This window comes from Anthonomus grandis, chromosome 4, assembly GCF_022605725.1.
Source record: "Anthonomus grandis grandis chromosome 4, icAntGran1.3, whole genome shotgun sequence".
Classification (NCBI taxonomy): Eukaryota; Metazoa; Arthropoda; class Insecta; order Coleoptera; family Curculionidae; genus Anthonomus; species Anthonomus grandis.
The window spans coordinates 31,020,127-31,043,240 of record NC_065549.1 but is presented as its reverse complement, the minus strand read 5'-3'; the positions used below and the strand labels follow the sequence as shown (position 1 = coordinate 31,043,240).

The window sequence follows — 23,114 nt, the reverse complement described above, 5'->3', positions numbered from 1 at the left end:
CCACTGTCGCATATTCTATAGTAGGTTTAACGAATGCATTATATAATAATATTAATGATGTTTGATTACTAAAACCCTTTGTAGTTCGAGATATAAAACCGAGATTTTTTAGAGCTTTCTGAACAATTTTTCTATATGAACGTCGAAGAGCAGTCTGGAATCCAACGTCACACCTAAATCCTTAATAAACTCTAGATACTTCAAGATAGTGCCCCCGAGATAGACATTACATTTGTTTTGTGTCTGAGATGGTTTTCTGCTAAAAAGTATAGAATGAAATTTTTCCGGATTAATAAATAATTTATTTAAGGTACAGTACCTTTCAAAATTTGCAAGATCAGATTGCAGGGCACGAAAATCTGATACCTTCTTAATTGTTGTAAAAATTTTCAGGTCATCTGCATATGCAAGATGTCATTTAAAAAGATTGAGAACAAAATCGGTCCCAAATAAAAGGTCCCAAAAAAGAATAATTGTTTTAACAGCAAAGATTCAAAAAGTTTACCATAGTGACTAAGTAGGAAAATAGGCCTGTAATTCCGTACATAAGTTTTTTCTCCAAATTTAAATACTAGCACAATTTGAGCTGTTTTCCAAATATTGGGAAAAATGTCAATGATTATACAAAATATGCAAAGGCTTGCACAAGCTAGGACAGGAGGAAAAAAATGAAGGAAATCCGTCTGGGCCAGGTCCCTTTTTAGGATTTATAGATATAAGTGCGGATTTAATATCATTTATATCAATATTGTTAACTACAAAACATTCTTGACATTGACTAGGCTCAATTAAAGTTGGTGTATCAGAAGGTTCAAATACTCCACTAAAATACTTAGAAAAGAGTTCACTAATGTCAACACAATTCGAAGTTTCCTGATCATTAAATTTAATTTTTATTGAAAAGCTTTTAGTGTTTTTTTTGTTGTGAAAAAATTACCAGAAATATTTAACATTTTTGACAATGTTTATTTATGTTTTATAAATATAATCTTTGTAATCATTGCGTATATTAATCTTTACTGTTTTGCGTAAATTTGAAAAGTTGTCGTAGTCAGATTGTCTTCGGTACAGTTTCCACATTTTATGTGCCTTCAATTCATTTTTAATTAGATTGATTGTGTGTTTAGAAAACCATAGGAGTATTGTCCCGTATTGATTTTAATTCTAGGGATGTGGTTAATAACACTGTTATCTAAAACTGTATAAAAACATGCAATGCTTACATCTTTAGATGAGAATAATTTGTCCCAATGAGTAGAAATAAGAATTTCATTGATAGTGTCGTAATTGGCATTATTAAATGTTAACTTGGTATATGAATTACTAACAATGTTTTTCTCCGATATTAAATTAACATTTATTTCCAAAGACATGTGATGGCTATCTTCAGGCACAAATGGATCCATACTTTTATTTACAATAACTTTTGTAGAATTAGACATAATAAGATCCAGAATTTTATCACGAGCATTAGAGACGTGATTAAATTGCTTTAGATTATTGAAGTAAAAAGCATCAGAAAATGCTTTGCTGCAAGGATAAGTGGCGTTGATAGGCAATAAATCCTTAAAATTCGGTTTTTGTGACCATATTAAATTAGGTAGATTAAAGTCACCCATTATTAAAAAATAACTATTAATATTAGTGCTTATAATATTTTCTAGCTTAGATAAAAAGTTTGGATAATTATTTATTTATTGCCAAATTATTTATTGCATAAGGTGGAATATAAACAGTGCATAAAAATAATTTTTTGCCCTCCTCTAAAGTAATACTTACCCATATTTCTTAGATTATTGTGTTAGAATTACACCACTTAGAGACAAGTTCCGTGTGGTATACGTCACGAATCGCCAATAAGACACCGCCACCATCACTTTTGCCACTAATGTTAGCGTTCCTGTAAAGTCTAAAAACGTTATAGTTGTTAGGAAACAGCTCCGAGTCCAGAACGTTGGGATTTAACCAAGACTCGGTTATTGAAATACGGTCGTATAGACAGGTGCAGGTAGACTGATAAAAGTCTACTGTCTTTGTCCTAAGGCCTCTGGTGTTTTGGTAGTAAATAAAAAATTGCTGAGACGAAGTCATTAAAAAAAAAAATGTAAGTTGCCACAAGAAATTACAAAAGTACAAATAAGAAGATATGGTTTATAGTTATGGTAGCACGGAAGACAGAGTGTGCTCATTAATAATATTAATGGCTTTACTGTTCTCGTCCCTCTTGATGAAAACTTTCATTTCTTTCACCCAGCAAAATTTGAAGTTCGAATTTTTACAAAATTCCCTAGCTTTCTTGTGAAGTTGCTTATATGTGAAGTTGCTTATATAGTAAGGTGAAAGGTGTTCGTTAACAAATATTTTTGGGCCATGCTCAAATCCTAAGTCTGTTGCCTTTAACCCATGATTTCTTTTCAATATAGCGGCATTAATAAATTCGTTTCTTTTAGCTACGGATGAGAATTTGACCACTATGCTTTTGGGTTGGGTTGAAGTATTTGTACCCTTAGCATATCTAGTAACCCTATGACATGACACGATATTGTCATCTTGAATGTTACTCCCAATGAAAGAACCTAACTCCTTTAGGAGAGTGAGGACGTTTTCCTGTTTCTTCTCAGGGATGCCACATAATTCAACATTATATTGACTATCTTACTGCATTAATTCAGTTTGGGACCCCAAAGACATACACTCCTTACGCACTTCGATCAATTCGTGTTGTATTATTTAGTTGTAATTTTGACATCAACAAAGCAAGTAAACACCACTCAAACGCCTTCGATTTACGATGAGTTAACCCGAACCTTTCCCCAACATCACACATTCTTAAAATCTGTGCAAAGTTACCTTTTTAACGAGTAATCCCAATATATAAACTGTCATAAATATCAAATGTTTAAATATTTGGATGGTTTATCAGTATTCTAGTATAAACTGATAGGTATTTTATTAATAATTTAAGCAGTTATGGTTTTCATGATGGTAGAAAAGCAAGATATGATTAAAATTTATTATAAATGCAATATGAACTGATGAAAGTACATTTACAAACTGTGACATTTTTAACAGAAATAATAAACGCATTTGGAGCCAAAATAATCCTCGACAATTTCGTGTAATTATTATTATTTCAAAATGATCTGCTAATTTTAATGTTTTTTAAAAAAGTTTTTATTTTCAGTATAGAAATAAATTTTAAAATTTTCCAAACATTCTTAATTTATTCCAGGAATTTGGAATCAAATCTTGTTTTATTCCTGGATTTCAGGGTCATTTTCTACGTGTTTCAAGTATTCCAAATAATTTTTCTTTTAATTTTAATATTTTAGGATAAATTTTTGTTTTCAATAATCCCAGAAATTTTGAATTAAAAAAAAAATTTGGAATTTTTCAGATTTTTCGTAACATTCTTACAATATTTCAGGCATTTGGAATAAAATATAATTTTATTTTTAGATCGTAGGGTCATTTCATCGTAGGGTAAGGTCTTCTAAGTATTTTAAATAATTTATCTTTAAATTTTAATATTGTAAAAATATTTTTTTCAATTTCTAATTTCAGAATTTTTTGAATTTTTAATATTTTCCAGATTTTTTGAGCTTTTTGATGATATTCCAGGCATTTGGATTAAATCTTGTTTTATACCAGGACGTTGGGTCAATTATCACGCCTTCCAAGTATTTCAAATATTTTTTCTTTAAATTTTAATGTTTTAGGATAAGTTTTTGCTTTTAATTTAACAGTTTCCAGATCTTTTGAGTATTTTTATATTATCTCAGGCATTTGTAATTAAATTTTGTTTTATTCCAAGATTTTGAGGAAATTTTTCCATGTCTTGCAGGTATTTGCAATATAATGTTTTTATTTCATTTTATCTTTTTATTTAATTTAACGCTATTGCCTTTTTAAGTTTTTGTTTTATTTGGAAAATTGGAATATTTTTGGATTTGCTTAAAGCTTTCCAAGTTAATGGATTAATTCTCTATATTATTTCAGACATTTGAAGGGAATTTTTACGCCTGCCAGGGATTTCAATAACTTTTTTTATATTCCAGGAACATGAGTATTTCTTAAATTATTTAAATTTTTTAACTTTTCATACTTTTTGTAATAAAACTGATCTCTTAATTTGGTTGCAATCAACGAATAAACATTTTCACACCGCATCAGATTTTTAGGGAAGTAAAATAGTTTTATTTTTTTTAAGCGAAAAACATGCGACGGACGAAAAAAAAACGAAGACATCAAATTTGCTAAAAAGTGATTGACGATTTTAAAAATAATTTTTATTTTAAGAAAAAGCAGTGGCGTAGTATTTTTTTCACTAAAAATATTTAATAGAAGACCTGTAGGGAGGCCACTGGAAGAAAAAATCTGTTTTTTTGCACATCAAAAAATGCCTCTTGATGCATAGAATACATGTACCAAATTTCATAAAAATGTTTACAATATTGTTTAAGTTATTATTAAAAAACTGATTTTTTTGAAACCTTTAACACATAACAGATGGGTCCAGGAATCACCCCCTTAAATATTATAAAAAAAAATTATAGCACGTCTTTAAAAAACACCCTGTATATGATTATTATAACCCAAATTCTAGAATTAAAGCTCCATAAGCAATAAAAAATATACCTCTAATGAATTATAACATTGAAAGTATCTCAAAAATAATGAGCTTAAATCATCAAAAGTTAATTGTTAATTTGAATAAACAAAAAAAAATTAGCGCACGTACATTTTTAGGTCAGTAATTTTAAAAAACAATCTCTTTTTGGAGCGTGGCCGAAACTCCAACCACAGGTGTCTACTATTTATCTTTTACCAAAAAAAGTTCTGACATCTTTTGAAAAACATCTTGACTTAAAGAACATTTTCAAGCGGGAACACCCAATAAATTGCACGGATCAGCAACACAGCATTTCATCAGTCAACAGCATATACAAATGTCCACACGGTTCTAAACATCAAATCAGGCAATAGTTCATTAAATGAGTTAAGACAAAAGAAAAGTAAAATGAGTAAATAAAAGTATGTAAAAAAGCAAAGAAAGAACAAAGAAAAAAAACGACTGTCAGTCCAGTAAATTATTAAATGGAGTTCTACATTCCCATTTATGTATAAGATACATCGTTTTTTTTTCTGATTTTAAATCCAGTACGTGACCAGTAAAGCAAAAAATGCTTTAAAAACAGATAAAAATCTATGGTCTTAAAATTTTGCTTAAACTGAAACTAAAAACCGTGAATTTTTGTACTTTCTATAGGCTTTTTAAGTTTAATGGTGTAAATTTAAAGTCTATAAAGGGTTTTTATGTCACTTTTAAGAATTTTCATGAACAAGTAAAAAATTTAACCCATTTATAAATTTATTTAAGTTTTAAGGTAATATAATATCAGATATTTTCTGCACTGCAAACTAAGGAAACTAAAAATAATTAGCCTATTTTTGTGTGTTGTAAGCTTTTTCAATATCCTGCAAAATTCAGATGATGACTATCCAAAATCCAGGCATAGTTTTATTTAAGACTTTAAAACAAATTGACAAACGTCTGTCTAAACACAAAAATGTAAAAAAAAATTACTTTTGGGTCACTAACTTTCTTACTGCAATAAAAATTTATATTTATTTTAATTTAACGATGTTACTTAGGTTTAGGGATGTGGAAGATATCATCTTAATAGCGACAGATGTCGCGGCCAGAGGACTCGACATACCAAAAATCGATCATGTGTTACATTACCAGACACCTAGAACAAGCGAAAGTTACGTGCATAGGTCTGGACGTACTGCTAGGGCATCAAAACAGGGGATAACTGTTGTGCTGATGGAGCCTAACGAATTTAGTAATTATTTGAAATTGTGCAAAACATTGAGCAAAGGTAAGAATAAAAGATAATAAAATAAGTAATTAATTATATTTAACTGCACAACTTGTCACAAACTTTTTAATTTTATCATCTGTCAGCAGCACTTTTCTGAGCATCAGAATCGTTTTTGAATGATGGTTAATTAATAAATATAATCAAATATTTACGCTAGAGATTAAATATTGTAAAGCGAGAAACTAACTATAATTGTTTGGCTAAAGTTCGACGATCATAAAAGAAATTAAAAAAAAACGAAATGGATTAAACTTTGGGTATTCACCAACAGTTCATCAAAGTTACGTCGAATTAGTCTAGGAAAATACATGTGTAAGGTGCCAAATAATATGTAACTCAGATATTTTATTCGGATACTTGACATTGAAAAGTAAATAAAAAATCATCTCCGGCGGAAATATCGTGGTTTTATCATTAAAAAGAACAGTTGTATTGTTAACAACAACTTCAAGACGAATTTTAGGTTAAAGTATCTAGTCTTAGCCGACGTTTTTGAGGCTGAATACGGTAGTTTTAATAAAAATAAATGGTTTCCTGTCACTATGTGCACAATTTTTTTTAATTATTAAATTAAATTAATTATATTATTATTAATTATATTTATTTAAGCACAATAACAGGAAAGCACAAAATATCTTAGTGAAATTAAAAATACAAGTAAACGCTTTGCAAATTGTTACACTTTCACTAAACCTAACAAATGTACCAAGAAATAATCCTAACCACTTACTTATTTATTATTATCTTTAAAATCATTAAAAAAAAAATATTTAAAAAACATAAGAAAATGAGGACAATATAATACATTTTCTTGCAAAATTAGGTAGAATTCCTTAAGCGGCCCTTAAATGATTCTAGACTGGTGAAAAATATGTCATCGTTGAAATTAGTTTGTTGAAAATTATTAAAACTACCGGCGCAAGGAGAGTTAGACAATTAAAGAATAACGCGATATTCTAAGGGTTGATTTATTACGCAAACTATAAGTATTACCGTTAATATTTAAATGTTCCAGACAGTAGGAGGAGTCCATTAGATTATTAATGATCTTATAAATTAAATCCAAATCCGAATTGTTTCGACGACTCTCTAAGGACTTAAGACCATAAAACTTTAAGTTATCACAGTAGTTGAAAAAATTTTTTTTGGAAAAATTTTTGAGGAATTTTTTTCCAAAGAATTTTTGCGGAAATTGAGTATATTTACAAACTTCCGTTGTACCTTTTCAATTTTAAAGAACTTGTCCATTATCTCAAAGAGACCTACGTAACTAGAGAAAAAATAAAAACTCTTAAGTGTCAGTCTCAAAATATCTTTTTATGTGTCAATCAAGTTACATGTTTCGCTAATAAAGCATTATCAGACTTACAATAAACAGAAAAACACACGTCATTACAATAAAACCTTACGCTAAAATAAAATCAAATTTTAAAATTAGTTAAAATTACCCTATAGCTAGATGACCTGCTAAGTACTGACAAATAAAATTTAATTCTGAGAATACCCACATATTTTATAATAAATAACAATAACATGGCACAAAAATTTAACAAAAAATATAAAAAGGAAAAACGTGAGTAGTGTAGTATTTGAAGCCACGCTCTAAAGTTGATCTCAGAAGCAGCAGACCGTTAACCACTCGGCTAGCCCTGCTTATGAATGTTAGAGTCAAAGGCATATATGCGTATCGTGAGCAGAAACAGGAGGTTAGATAAGATTATTAAAGATAAGTCCTGGCTCAAAGGTGAAGACATCATTAACGCATGTCAACATTGGACTCTTTTTTGGCTTTGGTGAGTTTCTTTTTCTCCAAGAGATTCAACTTTCTACCCTTAGGGCACTCGTGAACAATGGAAACATTTTCAGGGACGGAAAAACTATGACCCGTTGCTAATAGATGGTTCGCAAATGCTGACTTAGTTTCTGTGGTGTCGGTGTCCCTAAACTTATTAACGAGGGTTAGGAAACATGTAACCTGATTGATACATAAAGAGATATTTTTAGACTGAGACTTGGAGTTTTTATTTTTCCCTTTTCAATTTGGTCGATATATTTGTGATACATCGGATGCCAAACTCCTGTCGCATATTGTATGGTTGGTTTAACAATTGCATTGTATAACAACGTTACTGATGTTTGATTACTGAAACACTTTGGAATTAGAGATATAAAATCGAGATTTTTGGAGCTTTTTTAGAGCCAATGTTTTCTATATCAATGTTGAAGAGCAGTTTCGAATCCAACGCCATACCCAAATCTTTTAAATCAGATTATTGGTTGTAACTGGGCTTATTGGATAGATTTTTGCACAATAAGTCAATAAGACTTATCCTAATATTGTAAGAAATATTGGTTTGTTCGTACGAGTATTAGTGATAAAAGCATTTTTTTTATATTACTTCTTCACTCAGCTTTATATCAATCATCATTACGCTTTATTCCAAGTAACAAAAAACACCGACTGTTCCAACCAGATGGAACCAATAAAGTTTGTGACTCTGCATGATGGGTACGTCATTTTTGGCGTTTACTAAGTGTCTTAAGATATTTTTTGTTTTAAATCAGATTATTGTTTGTAACTGGGCTTATTGGATAGATTTTAGCACAATAAGTCAATAAGACTTATAAGAATCGACATTTTTCGGAGAGGATATCTATATTATTTCCTGAAATCTGTAAGATGGTGTTATACATATTTTTTAAGTATCGTCGTAAAGCAGCCAATTTCGAGTTAGGAGAGTGGTTTAATAGTAATCCGTTTTATCAATTCTTATTATAAAAATTATTAAGCCTTGCATCCTAACTATGCAAAAGAACCTGGCGCCTTTATCCTATTGAATGAATATCAAATCATACAGTTGCGCTCTGTATGAATTTCAAATTTTTTACGCACATATCGTGGAATCTGTAACTTTTTTTATTGCTACGTACTCGTGATAGTAACGGTACCGTAAGCCACTTGCCGCTTCGAGTGCTTTTCCTATCAATCTTCTACTTTACTGCGAATTTTTAACTATTAACTACAAATAGGTGCTCTTGAATACTGAATGATAAATTATGCATATTTTCTAAATAACCAAATAATTATTAAATTACCCATCATTACTGATCTACTGATCATTACATCGATTCATGTGGATAATTACTTCATGTAATGATCAAGTAATAGATTAATCATATTTTTAGTAAAGTTTAGTAATTCTGCATATATAATAATAACTTTTCTCATATTTCGTAACAAGCACTATTCTCCTATATTTGTGTCAAATCTAAACAACACCTGATAATTTATGAAACCATTTTAGGAGAGGATTTGCCGATTTTCCCAGTACAAGAAAAATTTTTGAACGCTGTTAAAGAACGAGTTAATTTAGCCAGAGAATTAGACAAACTGCAACTCCAAGTAAAAAAAGCAAATTCAGAAGAAGGGTGGTTACAAAAAGCGGCCAAAGAAATGGATATTATTGTAGACGAAATGTATCCTTTTTTTACTTTAAACTTATATACTTTATAATAGAGTCCATAAAATCAGAGAATATGCCGGTGACGTCAGGCCTCGCGCATCTCAGCTGGCTATCGTTAAGTGTAGCAGATAGTTTATGACGACACAATCAGTATTGGGGTGTGTATTGTGTTAAAGTATTATCAAATAAATGGGGTTTAAATACATTTAAATAAATTTATACTTTTCATTGCTTTATTTATGTGTATGTGGATATAAGCTTTGCATACATACATATGTTACTTTAGATCCACAAAATAACATTTACAATACTAAAAAAATATATATTTTTTTATACCCATTATGATGCAAACATTATTGGATATTCATTAATCTAATCATCATTTAACACGTTGAGCGCCATGTGTATCGTTTACGATATACTTTGTTAAAACTGTGTGTATCGAAAAAGATACACAAATACTATTTCGTTCTAAGTGCTGTGTATCGTTTCCGCACACGTATTTAATATAATTTACATGGCAGAAGGTAAGTCTTGGTCTACAAGGATTTCTTGGTATATTTGGGTTGGGGACAAGGATGGGCTAATAATGAATAAAACTACATCACAAATTATTTTCAACAAAAAACAAGTTATATATATCTAACATAAAAGAACATTTCTAAGGGTAGGTAAAGTTCGAATTTGCTACTGAAAACGACTTTATTATCTACATAATATCAAAATAACGCATTTAACTAAAAAAGTCTAATGTGTGGAATTAAAACAAGAACGACAGATAACATCTTGGCATACGGAACACTTGATACAAACTTGGGCTGCTCTAACGATTTTTCCATTAATTTCTTTTCCTCTTCTACCATATTTGTTGTAACATTTGACACGACCTACGAACATTTTTTCCACTAACTTCATTTTTGACCAAGTAGTGCTTGGCTTGTGCATTTCTCGATGTACCAAGCAAATCTGTAGGAGTGTCAGCTCTCTCAAGCAATCTACTTATTACTTCCTCTCCGAATTGTTTCATGCCCATTTTCTCATGGGCTGTGACTTCGTTATACAGAAAATGGGCGTTTACCAAACTTGTTCCCCATAAAATTTCAAAAAAAAGTTTACGGTACCACTTAGTACAACTTCGTAAAGCAGATCGGTATGTCGCCATCTGGTCGCTAAGGTCGATCGACGACTTGCCTGCTTTATATTCCGTAATAACATTTGGCTTTATTATTGGAGTGCGCTTTCTAGCTTTGGAGGTAGAAACTTTTAAGAGCTGATGTTTTCGTTAATAACATTCTGACATCCCTTTTATCGCGCCATTTTAGGGCACTAGTACCATAGCCAGTTTGCTTAGCAGCCATCTCCTCGCCTCTTTTTATTCTAGCCCCTATAACATCTTTTGGTAAGTATTTCCTGTTGGCTCTCAATGTACCTACTAGATGAGTCTTTCTGCGTCTCAAACGATAAGCCAGAGGAATGCTTGTGTAGTAGTTATCGGTAAACAAAGTTCGACCTTCATCTAAAAGACCATCTGTTAAATTCATTATGGTTTTTTCAGGAACCTCAGTTGGTGGGTCTTTTGATTTACCACAATAAACTGAGAAATTCCAAGTATAGCCTCTCTCAGTGCAGAGCTTATAAACTTTTATACGATACTTTGCTGCTTTGTTCAGTATACAGATCGTGTTATCGTGAGCTACGTATTACCCAAAATAATGGCAACACCGCTTGGTTGCGGCTTGCAGGCGGCGGAATTTTTCGTTTTAATTTTTTGTACCGGGAGTCAGCAGACCTCACTTTGCTGTGTTACTGCACGTTGCATTAGTAATTTTTGAGCATTATTTTCGTATTTTTTTCACTATGGCTGTTTATACTCCTTCCGAAAGAGTTCAACCAATAAATGGTTTTATGGAGGCAATTCGGCAGTACAATGTAGAGATTTGTTTTCAGTGACATTTGAGAATAGACCGATTCCTTGTGCAAAAACGGTTTTAAATGTGGTTACAAATTTTGAGACATCTTTTTGTCTTCAAGATTGTAAAAAATGCCACACAAAACGCCAAGAACCACCTATTGAAGTGGTTCAGGATATAGAACGGCGGGAAGAAATGGTTTTCAGTACCCTATAACTTGATTCGACACGGTCCACTAGAAGTGTTGGAGAGGAACTGGGAATGAGCAATAAAACTGTTGCTCGTATCTGGAAAAAATATGGGTGCAAATGTTTCAAGTATTCAAAAACTCAGGAAATATTTCCTGAAGGCCAGTGGCGAAGAATGGAATTTTGTGAAACCATGATGGAAAAGGCAAATGAAAACGAATATTTTTAAAAAAATATTTTGTTTTCTGAAGAATCTTCTTTTCCATTACATGGCAAACACAATCCTTCCATTGTTCGTTATTGGTCTCAGGAAAACGAGCACAGAAATTGAATGGCAGGTATTTTGGGCGACAATGTTATAGGGCCATTTTTTATTGATGGCACTTTAAAGGCCCAAAAGTACCTTGAGTTGCTAAAAAACCAAGTTCTTCCTGCCATTCAAATCCTACCTGATGTAGACCTGGGATCGGTTTATTTTCAGCAAGAGGGCTGTCCTGCTCATAACGCGCCTAGGGTAAAAGAATTTTTAACAAATACTTTTCCTGGTCGTCTTATTAGTGGGACTGGCGATATTAAATGGCCTCCTAGATCTCCAGATTTGTCTCCGAATGACTTTTATCTGTGGGGTACCTTAAGCAGGCCATTTACAAGCATGAATTTAGTAGGCTAAGAAATTTAGAGGAGTTGCGAAATAAAATTGTCGAAGGTGCCAATACTGCCAATTTCATTTTACCTCAAACTCTTTTGGAGGTGCGAAATAGCTTTTACGATAGGTTAAGTTTTTGTTTAGCGAAAGAAGGCGGTTTATTTGAGCCTTTTATTTAAAAAATGATATGTTGTTGAGTTTGTTTATTAGAGTTTTATTTGTGATTTTTTATTATATTTTTATGAGAGTTGATATTTTATTTTTTATTAGAATAACGCTTTAATTTTCATTATGCAAAACACATATATTAAACATTTTAAGATTACAATTCTATGCGGGTTTTACACATTGTCATGTCTGTAAAACCCGCATTAGAATAAATATTTTAAAAATGCCTGGATTTTCTCGTAATATTTTGGGACATTTTGTTGCCAAACGACGCAGCTGCCACGAAAGTCAGATGTTACTAGTCCCGTCCTCGGGCCCGCTGGGGCGGTGCTCTGCTTCAGGCACTCGTACACGCGCGACGTTGCAAAATTTCGCCTCTATGCGGTTTCCTATAAGTAACGAACGAAAACACGATCTGTATATTGGCGGAATCTAAGCCTTCCCCGCCAAGGTATGAGTGATTCATCCACACATATCTTCTCACCGGGTGTAAAAGATTTTTAGTAATTTTTAATAAATTTATCGAGGACTTCTTTGATTTTATATAGTCTGTCATTAGTAACAGCCGTTGTGTTGTCGGAATAATGTATACACTTCAAGATTAATTCAAAATCATTCCTGGGTATTACGGTGCGTGCTAATGGAATATCATATAAAGTTTATGTACTCTCCAATAATCTCTTATCTCTGGGAGTTTCACTAGTCCCGTCCACCCAATAAGGGCTAAAAATCTGAGAATTTCATTTTTAGTTACTGAAGTCCACGAATGGGATCGTGACTGCCCAGGAGTGTCTACACTAATTAAATGCTGAGTGGCGAATAAATCGTTTGGTCCACTAGGAGAGCTATAATATCACTACTCAAAAACAAGTTTAAAAAGTCGATTGGATTTCCTTGTGCCAAGATTCCAGCAAAAATATCTTTCATTCCAGTAAAAGGTGCGGTGTATCCAATATGGGGTGGATCTTCATGGGTAGGCATTTCCCATTTAATATTGGCTAGTTTTTCTTTTAACTACTGGGATTCAGTAGTATTGGCTGAAGTGCTCGGCATATCCAAATCGGTAACTTCGTGTTGCGGAACTTCATCTGTAGAAGCTGCTTTTCGCCTTACTTCGATAGGACGATTGACAATTCGACCTGACAATTTCATCATCACTATCACTTTCGCTTGACGAGTCTTCATACTCAGCACTGCTAAGAAGAAAGTTTGGATCTTTAACAGAATCATCACTACTAGTCCAGCATTTTCAGTTATAAATTAACTTAGTCTTTTGAACACAGTTGACTTTATTCAGCTAAACACTCGGTGATACACGCAGCCTGTACATGAAGAATTTTAATAAAACTTTTTCGTAGGTCAGTGTATCGAAAAAGATACACATATAAAAAAGTATACAAAAGGAAAAATAAAAAAGATATGGTCTTGGCGCTGAACGTGTAATATATCTTTTAAGAAATATTTTTTAAAAATCTGTTGAACTCTTGTAATAAAAATGTTTAGAATTAAATTAAATTTTTAAAATATGTTTTAAAATATCTACAGTAAACTCTCTTTTATTGCAACTCCCATTTATTACAACTCTCGCCAAATTCAACGCGACACTTCTGTTTATTGCAACTGCTCCTTACTTGCTTCATTCCCACCAAGATGGAGTATAGCCTACTCCAATTAATCAAACACTGAAGTGGGAGTGGCGCGAGTTTGAATTGAAGGGGTTAGAATCATAAGGGTCTAAGTGCGTCTGCCACTGTCTTGAGATAATTAAGGTTAATTGATTATTGTAAATTTCATTTAAATGCATTTGAAATGGTTTTTGTGTAAAAGAATGTGGTTTATGTAATTATTTTAAATACCGTATACTAGAGATTAAAAAAAATCTAAAGTTCACTGGTTTTATGTCACTTGGATCCTTATGGTTCCGAGCACTTTGGAAAATTTTAGTCAGGAAAAAAGCTACAAGTCTATTTTTATAAAAACTTACGCTTTATTATACAACAAATTATCGAAATTTACAGCAAAAACTATCTAAAATATGTCTAACCATCGCAATCTGACACGATACTGTCGTTGTCTTCATCCAATTCTGTATTTTCTTCATCGTCAACCAGAACCGTCTTCTGACTTTTTTTCTTAGAGCTTTTCTTTCCTTTGATCTCATGTGACATATTTAAATAAAAATCATGATAAATGGGTGGGATAAAAGGTAGAAGTTGCTTTAAATTTTCCCATTTTAGGTACGGAATCTGCAATGGAGTGGGATATAGCCTCTTAAATACTTTGTCATTTAGCGACCAAGATGGTCTTCCGGTTTTAAGCATTGAGCAGTTCTCGCTTTGATTCATAGGAATGTAAGAAGTTCTTACATTACTGTAGAAAAAACAAAAAAAGTTTTCTTTTTTGAATTGTAACCACACTATCTCACGCCACTTTATCGGTTTTTTTTCAGTGTCTTTTTTTGGGTCAATCATTAGACTATTAAAATATTCAAATGAAACAAAATCAGTTTCTTGCATTTCGTACACAGTGAATTTATTAGATTTTTTTTGAATAATTTTGGCCCTGTCTTGTGGATCAAAAACGGATACAAAAGTTCTTTTAACTTTCTCAATACGGCCAAATGAGCGATCGCAATCCATGTTTGAATGCCCAATTTCAAAAAATCTGTGATCAATTTTTTCTAGGCAGGTAGATTGCACCAGATACATAACGAATTTTGCAATATTTTTGGATAATAGGATAATAGCCAATGACCTACTTTTATTATATTATTTTGCAAAACTCACCTTAAGTAAGCAGAAATCTATCTCCTGTAAACCTCTCTGAGCTATTCATCTGTGATATTCCACTAACCATATCATGGACGCAAAAATTGTACGTCCATAACTGTCGTAAATAGTACACCTTGCTCGTGGTAACTACTGGCGTGGGTAAGGTTTTTTGCAAATCAAAGCAAACCACTCGAGTTTTTCCTAAACTTTGCATCCCATACTCAATATCAAGTTTTTTTTGAGTTTTGACACTTTCAATTTTTTTAAGATGTAAGTCGTATTCTATTTTATATTGTTTCTGGGACTCCGTCCCGTTTTTTATTAAATTGGTTAAACGGTCACATGTATGGCATGTATCCGAATGGGGTTTGTGAAACTTCAAGTTTAATTCAGTACAAAATATGTGCCTATAATAGGACTGTTTTACAGGTTACTTTACTCTTTATCTAATTGAGCACACCACGGTATATAGGGTGTACATTTTGGAAACATTCAAGCCTTCAGGCAAGTAACGGGTATTAGCATTTTGGGATCTGGAATAATGACTTTTGTAACGCGGAAAGGTTTGTATGTGTTTTAATACATTTTCACGTTAAATTTCATCAATTTTTGTCGCTGGCGTGTGACGACCTCGCTTATCAAGTTCTATAAAACCGTGAGTATCCTTCTTTAAGCAGACAGTTCGGTACCTCTTGTTTGAGATGTCAAACTTAAAAAAAAAAACTCCTTGCACACCCGAAAGCCTAACAGTTTAACGACGACAGAAAAATTTTTGTTAGAAGTAGCTCCACTATTTTTTCTTTTTGTTTCATTTTTATCAATACATGATGCTAAATACTGTGTTTGTGCATCATAGCTCGGCATGTCATAGAATTTAGTGAATAGAGTTAGTCTTTGTTCATCTGAAATTTTATTACAGTCATATCTGCAACTATGGTCATATGGTTTTAATTTTTTTTCCGCGATTTTTTGCATCTTACTGTCTCATATTCTTTTCCCTGCTTTCTTAAACGTTTTATTTTATTTCTCTTCCATTCATCAACATTTCTTGCTCCTTTTTTAGCTCGTTTTGGAGAAACTGCAAGTAAAAGACATTTTTGTAAAACTTTTTGACACTAGTTTCATATAATTCACTATTAAAATCTCTATAATTGTAGCAATCCCCACCAGAAATCTAGATAAGAAAGTTACATATTGAAAGAACCCTCTTGAGTGAACTTTAATAGTAAATAGTTATTAAACAAAATAATATGCTTTATTATAGAAAAAAAACAAAAGAAGTATGCATGTATACCAAGATTGTTGTTGTAGACAATGTATTATGTACTTACCATGAATTCTTGTTACATCACCACTTGTGCTTGCATTATTATCAAATAATTCTGGTTCTATAAGTTGTTCTTCATCAGTTGAGGAGCTACTGCTACTAGGGTAATAATCACTATTTTCATCCGTTGCATAAGGATCTGATTCCATATCGCTTAAATTTGAACTCAAAGCGTCTTTTGCTATTGCAAGAAAAATTATAGGTTAGATCAAAAAAAAATCAAAAAAGAAAAAAATAAATGTTCTTTAAACGAAAAACCGTTATTTTTTATTTAGAATGATTTATAAAATACAATCACTTACCCGAAATATTTATGTTCCGTTTACTCATATTAAAATGCACAAAATATTTAAAAAAACACAATAGCCGGTATACACGTGTCAATAATATTGAATCTATGTTACAAAACTTTACAAAAAAAAATTAGCGGCAAACAGATCCAAGTGCGCTTAGATCCCTTTGACTCTAAGAATTAACATAATAAAATTTAGTACATTTTTTGGTCGGATAATAGATGGCGCCAAATGTTTGAGAATCACTTGGATCTCTTTGCCACCAAATAAACACTACATTTAACTATGCAAACATGGGTCTAACTAATATTTTTTTAAACTGTCACTTAAACCCTTATGATTCTAACCCCTTTAATTGTTTGATCTAAACCAAGATTTACATTGTGTAAATTAATGCAGATCTTTTGAATTATCACGTGCAAATTCAAATATATTTTTAACAATACAGAAATATATCAAATAGGCATGTCATCTTATAGCTTTATTTTTTTTTAATTAATACGGATTAGCTTTCGTTAGTTAGAGTGAGTGCTGTGCGTCGACCAATCAAGTGCGACAGATGCGCTGTCGGCAGAGGAATGCTCCTCTTGAGTTGCAATCCCCGAAAGAGATCAGATTCGGGGACGTTGCAATAAACGAGAGTTTACTGTATTTCTTTTCTTTCTTTAGCTATTAAAGATATTAAACAAACGCAATAATTGTTTATATTAAAAATAAAACTCGAAATATAAAATCAAGATAAGGGATAAGTATAAAATCCCACAAAATATAATAAATATACGTTTATTTGCCAATATAAAGATATCTATAAATTACATCAACATAAAAGGGTAATAAAACGGGTACTTACATAAGCTGCACTAATTTGCAACTTGTTTGTGAAATTCTTGACAAGTCACATTTCGGTAGTAAAAGTCACATTCGTTAAAGCAGTCACATTAGGGAATAGGACACTTTTCAATATTGTAGGCACATCTGAAAGCTTTTTGTCCAGTCCTTGACATTCTTTTGACTCTTTACTAATAACACTTATACAATAAATATTTTTTTTAAACTATAATAACTCCGATGGAGATAATACATAAAATACATTTCAACAGTTATTCACCAAATTATGGAATATTGATCTTTTTGTGTTTTGTCCAATTTTTGTCCAATTTTTAATCATTTCTAAAACACTTATGTTTCATATTATCTTAGTAAGGTTTTAGGTAGTATATTGAAGAGTTTTGGTGCGATATATTTAAAATGTCTTTGACCAATAGCTTTTTTGCTTTTTGGCATGTTCATTTTCCTTTTTTCTGGTGGTCTAGGGATGTGCTAGAGGACTTTTATTTGAATTTTATTCTTTTTTACGTTCATTAAAAGAGTAAATGAATATAACTGTCGTCCATGTCCATTATTTTAGTTTCCTCGACGTTTTAAAATGGTTAATGCCTAGGTACTGTTTAGAGATACTTAAATTTCGAAACTAATCCTCTAATCTTTCTCGTAAGTTTGTTTATTTGTGTATTCCATTTTAGATGCTGATCAATATGAATACCTAAAAATTTCATGGTGCTTATTTCTGGAATAATTATTGGTCGATTTACTTGTAAAGGAACTAATTTTGGTAGGTTTTTTTCTTATAAAGTGAAATTTATGTATTTTGTTTTATCAAAATTAAGTGATAATTTGTTTGCCTCAAACCATTTAGTTATTTTCAAAAAGTCCTTTTCTGCTTCAGTTTTTAGACTGTTCCAAGTTTTTCAATATTGTAGAGTATTACGGTATCGTCTGCATAACTTATAATTTTTCCTATGATGGATAAATGTAAAAGACTGTTCGTATATAGTATAAAAAGGAGTGATCCCAATACTGTTCCTTGTGGAACGCCACATGTCACTTTTGATATATATTATTAAATTAGTCACTATCTGATGAAATGTCCAAATTGCTGATCATTGATTCGTCGGAACTCGTTTCCAGATCTTCATCTAATGAACTTGTATTTACAGAAAATTTTAAGGAATATAAAGTTTCATGAAAAAAATTATAATATTTTATATATTTTTCTTCAATTTTGTCGATATGCTCCTCCACTCATCGGCGGGTACTTCTGCAAATTTTTTCCTCGTTAAAGCTTTTACACCTGCCAACTTAAAAGCAGAATTTCTATCGACAAAGTTTTTCACAGTGGCCCAGATTTTTTCAGTGTGGTTCAATTCTGGGTGGTACGGAGGCAACCGCAAAGTTAAATGTCCGTGACTTTCCATTAGTTCGTCAATTTGGCACTTTATTGGATAAAATCTTTTATTTTGAAGAATTTTTTCAAAGTTCTGTTCTTGACACTTCTTCGTAATGTTCTAAGTTATACTCCTGAAGCCAATCAATCATAAGTTGTTTATTACTTCCTGGCATAATTGTTTTTTTACTAGTACATTAGTGCATAATACGTTGTATAAAACTAAGACCGAATTTGGCGGCAAATTCGGAAGTAATTGGTTTCCACCTATTTTATGAAATTTTTCTGATTCATGTCGTCAGGACAATCGCCACTTTTAGAACCTAAAATATGGTATAAATAATAAATTTAAACACAGTTTACTCTTTTATTTATTTTCAGTGTAAGATATTTTAAAAACCCACTACATTTTTCTTACTTTTTACACGTTAAAATATGTATAACAGTCTTTAAATTAAAACACACCAAAATTAGAAGAAAAAAGTAAGTAAACACAAATTATGCTCACTTTACACCCTCCACGCTTTCCCAAGTGAGACGACACTGGCTTGTTGAGAAACGCCAGCATATTTCCAGGGGTACTGTGATGAATAAAGCGGACAGGTATAACTATTATATTATTATTTATTATAACTATTATATTTTTATTTATAACGACTTTATCTTTTTCCTTGTGAAAGAGCGGAATGCATGTATTCATGGTCAAGTAAACCTAATCAGGGAAATATGGGCGCTCCTTTTTTTTGATTTTTTTGGTTTAAAGTGGGTTGTGTGTATTTCACATTATTGGTATATTGTCATATTTTATGGACTCTAGTTATTCCTATAACAAGGGACCAAAATGTATTAGTTATGGATGCCACATTATTGACAATTCGACACGTGTTTCGTTAATAATATTAGCATCTTTCAGCCCTTTAATTAGTTTTAATATCTTCCTGCTGCGGAACCATGGCGAGCGGTAAATAAGGTATTTCATATAAAAAATTTAATTCCCAGACAATAATAATAATAATTTCTTAGACAAGAAGCCAGAAATTATATTGAATACAAATTTTAAATGTAACAAAGAACATTTATTATGATAAAATGTTTCATTTAAAACACTGGATTATGTTCTTACCTTGAAATAAAATTATTGAAAATTTCACAATTTCCGAATAAAATTACAAATAATTTATTAAAATGCATGCATTTTACGCATTATGTGCTTCAATAGGGATCGATAAATCAGTTTGTAAATATGTCAAGACGACAACAATTTTTTTCGTCAATATTTTTTATTTGTTAACAAATTGATTTAAACACTTTTATTATTTCATTTAAAAGACGTGTCTATACCAAAAAGAACCCTGAGCATTATGCTTAGTAATGTTTTATGTGTTAACTAAATTAGTAAATGGTATAAGAGATATATAATAAATTTTCCTTGACTATATACACTTTAGGACAAAAAAATACGACGGAGACGAAACAGCCGCTGCAAGAAAACGAGCCGAGGCAACAAGGAAGCGCCTTTCAACACTTTTAGCAACGCCAGTTTTTCCCACTGGATTTAGTGGCAAATTTCCCTTGTTAGAAAATGCTGGAGAGACCGTATTTCAGGCGGTTAGCAAGGATCTAAAAGCTGTCGATGTTATGAAGAGTGCGATGGAGAATAATAAAAAACTAAAGCGAAAACAGGTGGCACTATTTAAGCCTAAAAATAAAGATGTTGTTAAAAAAGACAGGAATGTTATTATCAAATTAAATAAAAATAAGCAGAATTTTAAAAGCAAGAGATCTTTTAAGAGAAAGCATTGATAGGTTTTATGAATAAAATGTGTTTTATTGGAATTGTTTGTTTCCATGTCCTATTCCCAGCTTTACTTAAGGTTTTTGATTTATTGTTTTTGTGATATCAACATTAGACAGAGAACTGCGTTTCTATTTCTATTAGAACTCCAATTCGGCTTTAAATAACTAAGAGGATAAGTGATGTCATATACAGATGGGCGAATGGATCACTACACCTACACATATAAAGTTCCTAACAGGCCAGATGTTACAACGCCGCGACAGTACGCTGGTGTTCGAGCTCGATTATTTTAGTAAGCGTCTGACATCGGTAGGGGCTTTATCTCTTGCGACAAAATTTACAAAAATATTACGCGAAGTTGGTATATTTTTCTAATGCAGGAATTACATGTGTAAAGCCCGCATAGATTCATAATTACAATTTTTTTTTTTTTTTTTTTTTTTTTTTTATGGTAAACACAAGCACAAGAGGAAAGTCCTATGTCACTCTTGGAGTGGTGCTTGCGCGAAGATATTTGTGGGCATTTATCTTGAATCGCTGCAGGTTGTATGCGTCGGGAAATATGTGAGGTGGAAGCCCGTTCCACAAAGAAGATGTTCTCCAGATGAATGAGTCCCGATACAGCGACGTTCTTGGGGTAGGCGAGTCCACCCGATGTTGATGAGCCGCCACTGCTAGACGCGTCCTTCTTGTCGGAACAGCCCTGGGTGGAATCAGGCCTGCCAGCTCAGAGGAGCACTTACCGTGATAATAACGGTAGAATAAACAGAGATCAGCCACCTTTCTCCTGTGCTCCAGACTCTTTGTCAGTTCTGGTTTGTCGATAAGACGAATAGCTCTCTTCTGTATAGAATCTAGCAGCTTTAAACTATGCTTGGGTGCAGAGCTCCAGACATGCGAGCAATACTCGAGGGAAGGGCGTATTTGAGCCTTATAAAGAGTCAGCAGCTGTTCTGGTGTATACAGTTTTTTCGTTTTGAAAAGCACTTCGAGTTTTTTGGAAGCTGCCCTGGCGATCTCGGCAACGTGGTCATGCCAGGACACACTGTTGGTGACTTCGACTCCTAGAAGATGTAAAGATGATTTCATTGGCAATGTTTTCCCTGCCATAACCAGCTCCGGGCCATCAACGTTAGTCTTCATCGTAAATACTGCAGCCTGCGTTTTTTTAGCGTTAAAATTGACCAGATTGTTACCGCCCCACTCCAAGATTGCTCTAATATCGTTGTTGGTTGAAGCTACTTGTTGCTGCCTAAGATTCTGAGAAGTTGCGGCTGTCGTTGGTTTGGCGGACTTAAATGTGGAAATAAGTGTGCTATCGTCCGCAAAGCTGTAAATTGGATTGACAGTGGTTCCTAGCAAATCGTTGATATATATCAAGAAAAGGGTGGGGGATAGAATGCATCCTTGAGGGACTCCAGCGGTAATGTTAAATTTGTCGGAGAGGTGTCCATCGACGGCAACTTGGATTGTTCGTTGTTCAAGAAAACTTTTGATCCAATTCAATAATGAGTTTTGTATGTCGATTGAGGAGAGTTTGGTTAGTAGTCCCTCATGCCACACTCTGTCAAATGCCTTGGAAATGTCAAGAGCGACTGAGCGGGACTCGCCATGCTTCTCCATGGCCTCCGTCCACAAGTGTGTGACGTAAGCCAGAAGATCGCCGGTGGATCTAAGCTTTCGGAAGCCGTATTGATGATCGCTGATTAGTCCAGATGATTCCAGATATCTTAACAGTTGTTGGTTGACTGCTTTCTCCATAATCTTCGATATTACTGGAACTAGTGCAATCGGGCGGTAATTGAACGGCATTGTCTTCTTACCCTTTTTGGGTACAGCTTGCACTTGAGCAGTTTTCCAGCTTGTTGGAAATGAGCCCTGTTTATACGATGCCGTGAACAGTCTACATAAGAAAGGAGTCAATTCGTCTGCACAACGTTTTAGTACTAGGGCTGGAATTCCATCGGGTCCAGAAGCTTTGTTGGTGTCTACGGTTTTAAGAATTTTATTTATAATTCGTTGGGGAAACGAAATTTCTCCCATCGATGAATTCACCCTTGGCAAATACGGCGGTGTTTTGCCTTGCGAGTGCAGAGTAGAATTGGACGCGAAGAGTTTACCCAGTAAGTTGGCTTTTTCCCTTGCTGTTGCCGCAATAGAACCATCATCTGCTGTTAGGGGTGGCAAGGCCGACTTAGCAAATCCTTGACTAACGGCTTTCGATACCGACCAGAAAGATCTTGTTCCATTTGGGCAGTTTAGCAATTTGTTTTTGATCCTGTTGTTGTGACTCTCTTTGCATTCATCAATAATTCGCATGCAGCTATTTCCGGAGGTTAAAAAGTTCCTCCAATTTTCGGAGGAAGGATGTTGACGCCATTTGCGATATGCTGCGTTTTTAGTGTTTAATGCCTTTTTGCAATTCAGGTTGAACCAT

General features: G+C 32.8%; 1 protein-coding gene across 1 annotated transcript in view; it reads left to right on the top strand.

Annotated features, from left to right (window-relative positions):
* The window catches only part of LOC126735477 (ATP-dependent RNA helicase DDX24), a 45,537-nt gene extending 24,822 nt beyond the window's left edge, over window positions 1-20,715 (top strand). The window contains exons 7-9 of the mRNA XM_050439478.1: window positions 5,656-5,885; window positions 9,194-9,365; window positions 20,328-20,715. Coding sequence (XP_050295435.1) covers window positions 5,656-5,885; window positions 9,194-9,365; window positions 20,328-20,682 — 757 coding nt within the window. The 3' untranslated portion in view covers window positions 20,683-20,715. The remainder of the gene's footprint in view (window positions 1-5,655; window positions 5,886-9,193; window positions 9,366-20,327) is intronic.
* Window positions 20,716-23,114: the final 2,399 nt, after the last annotated feature.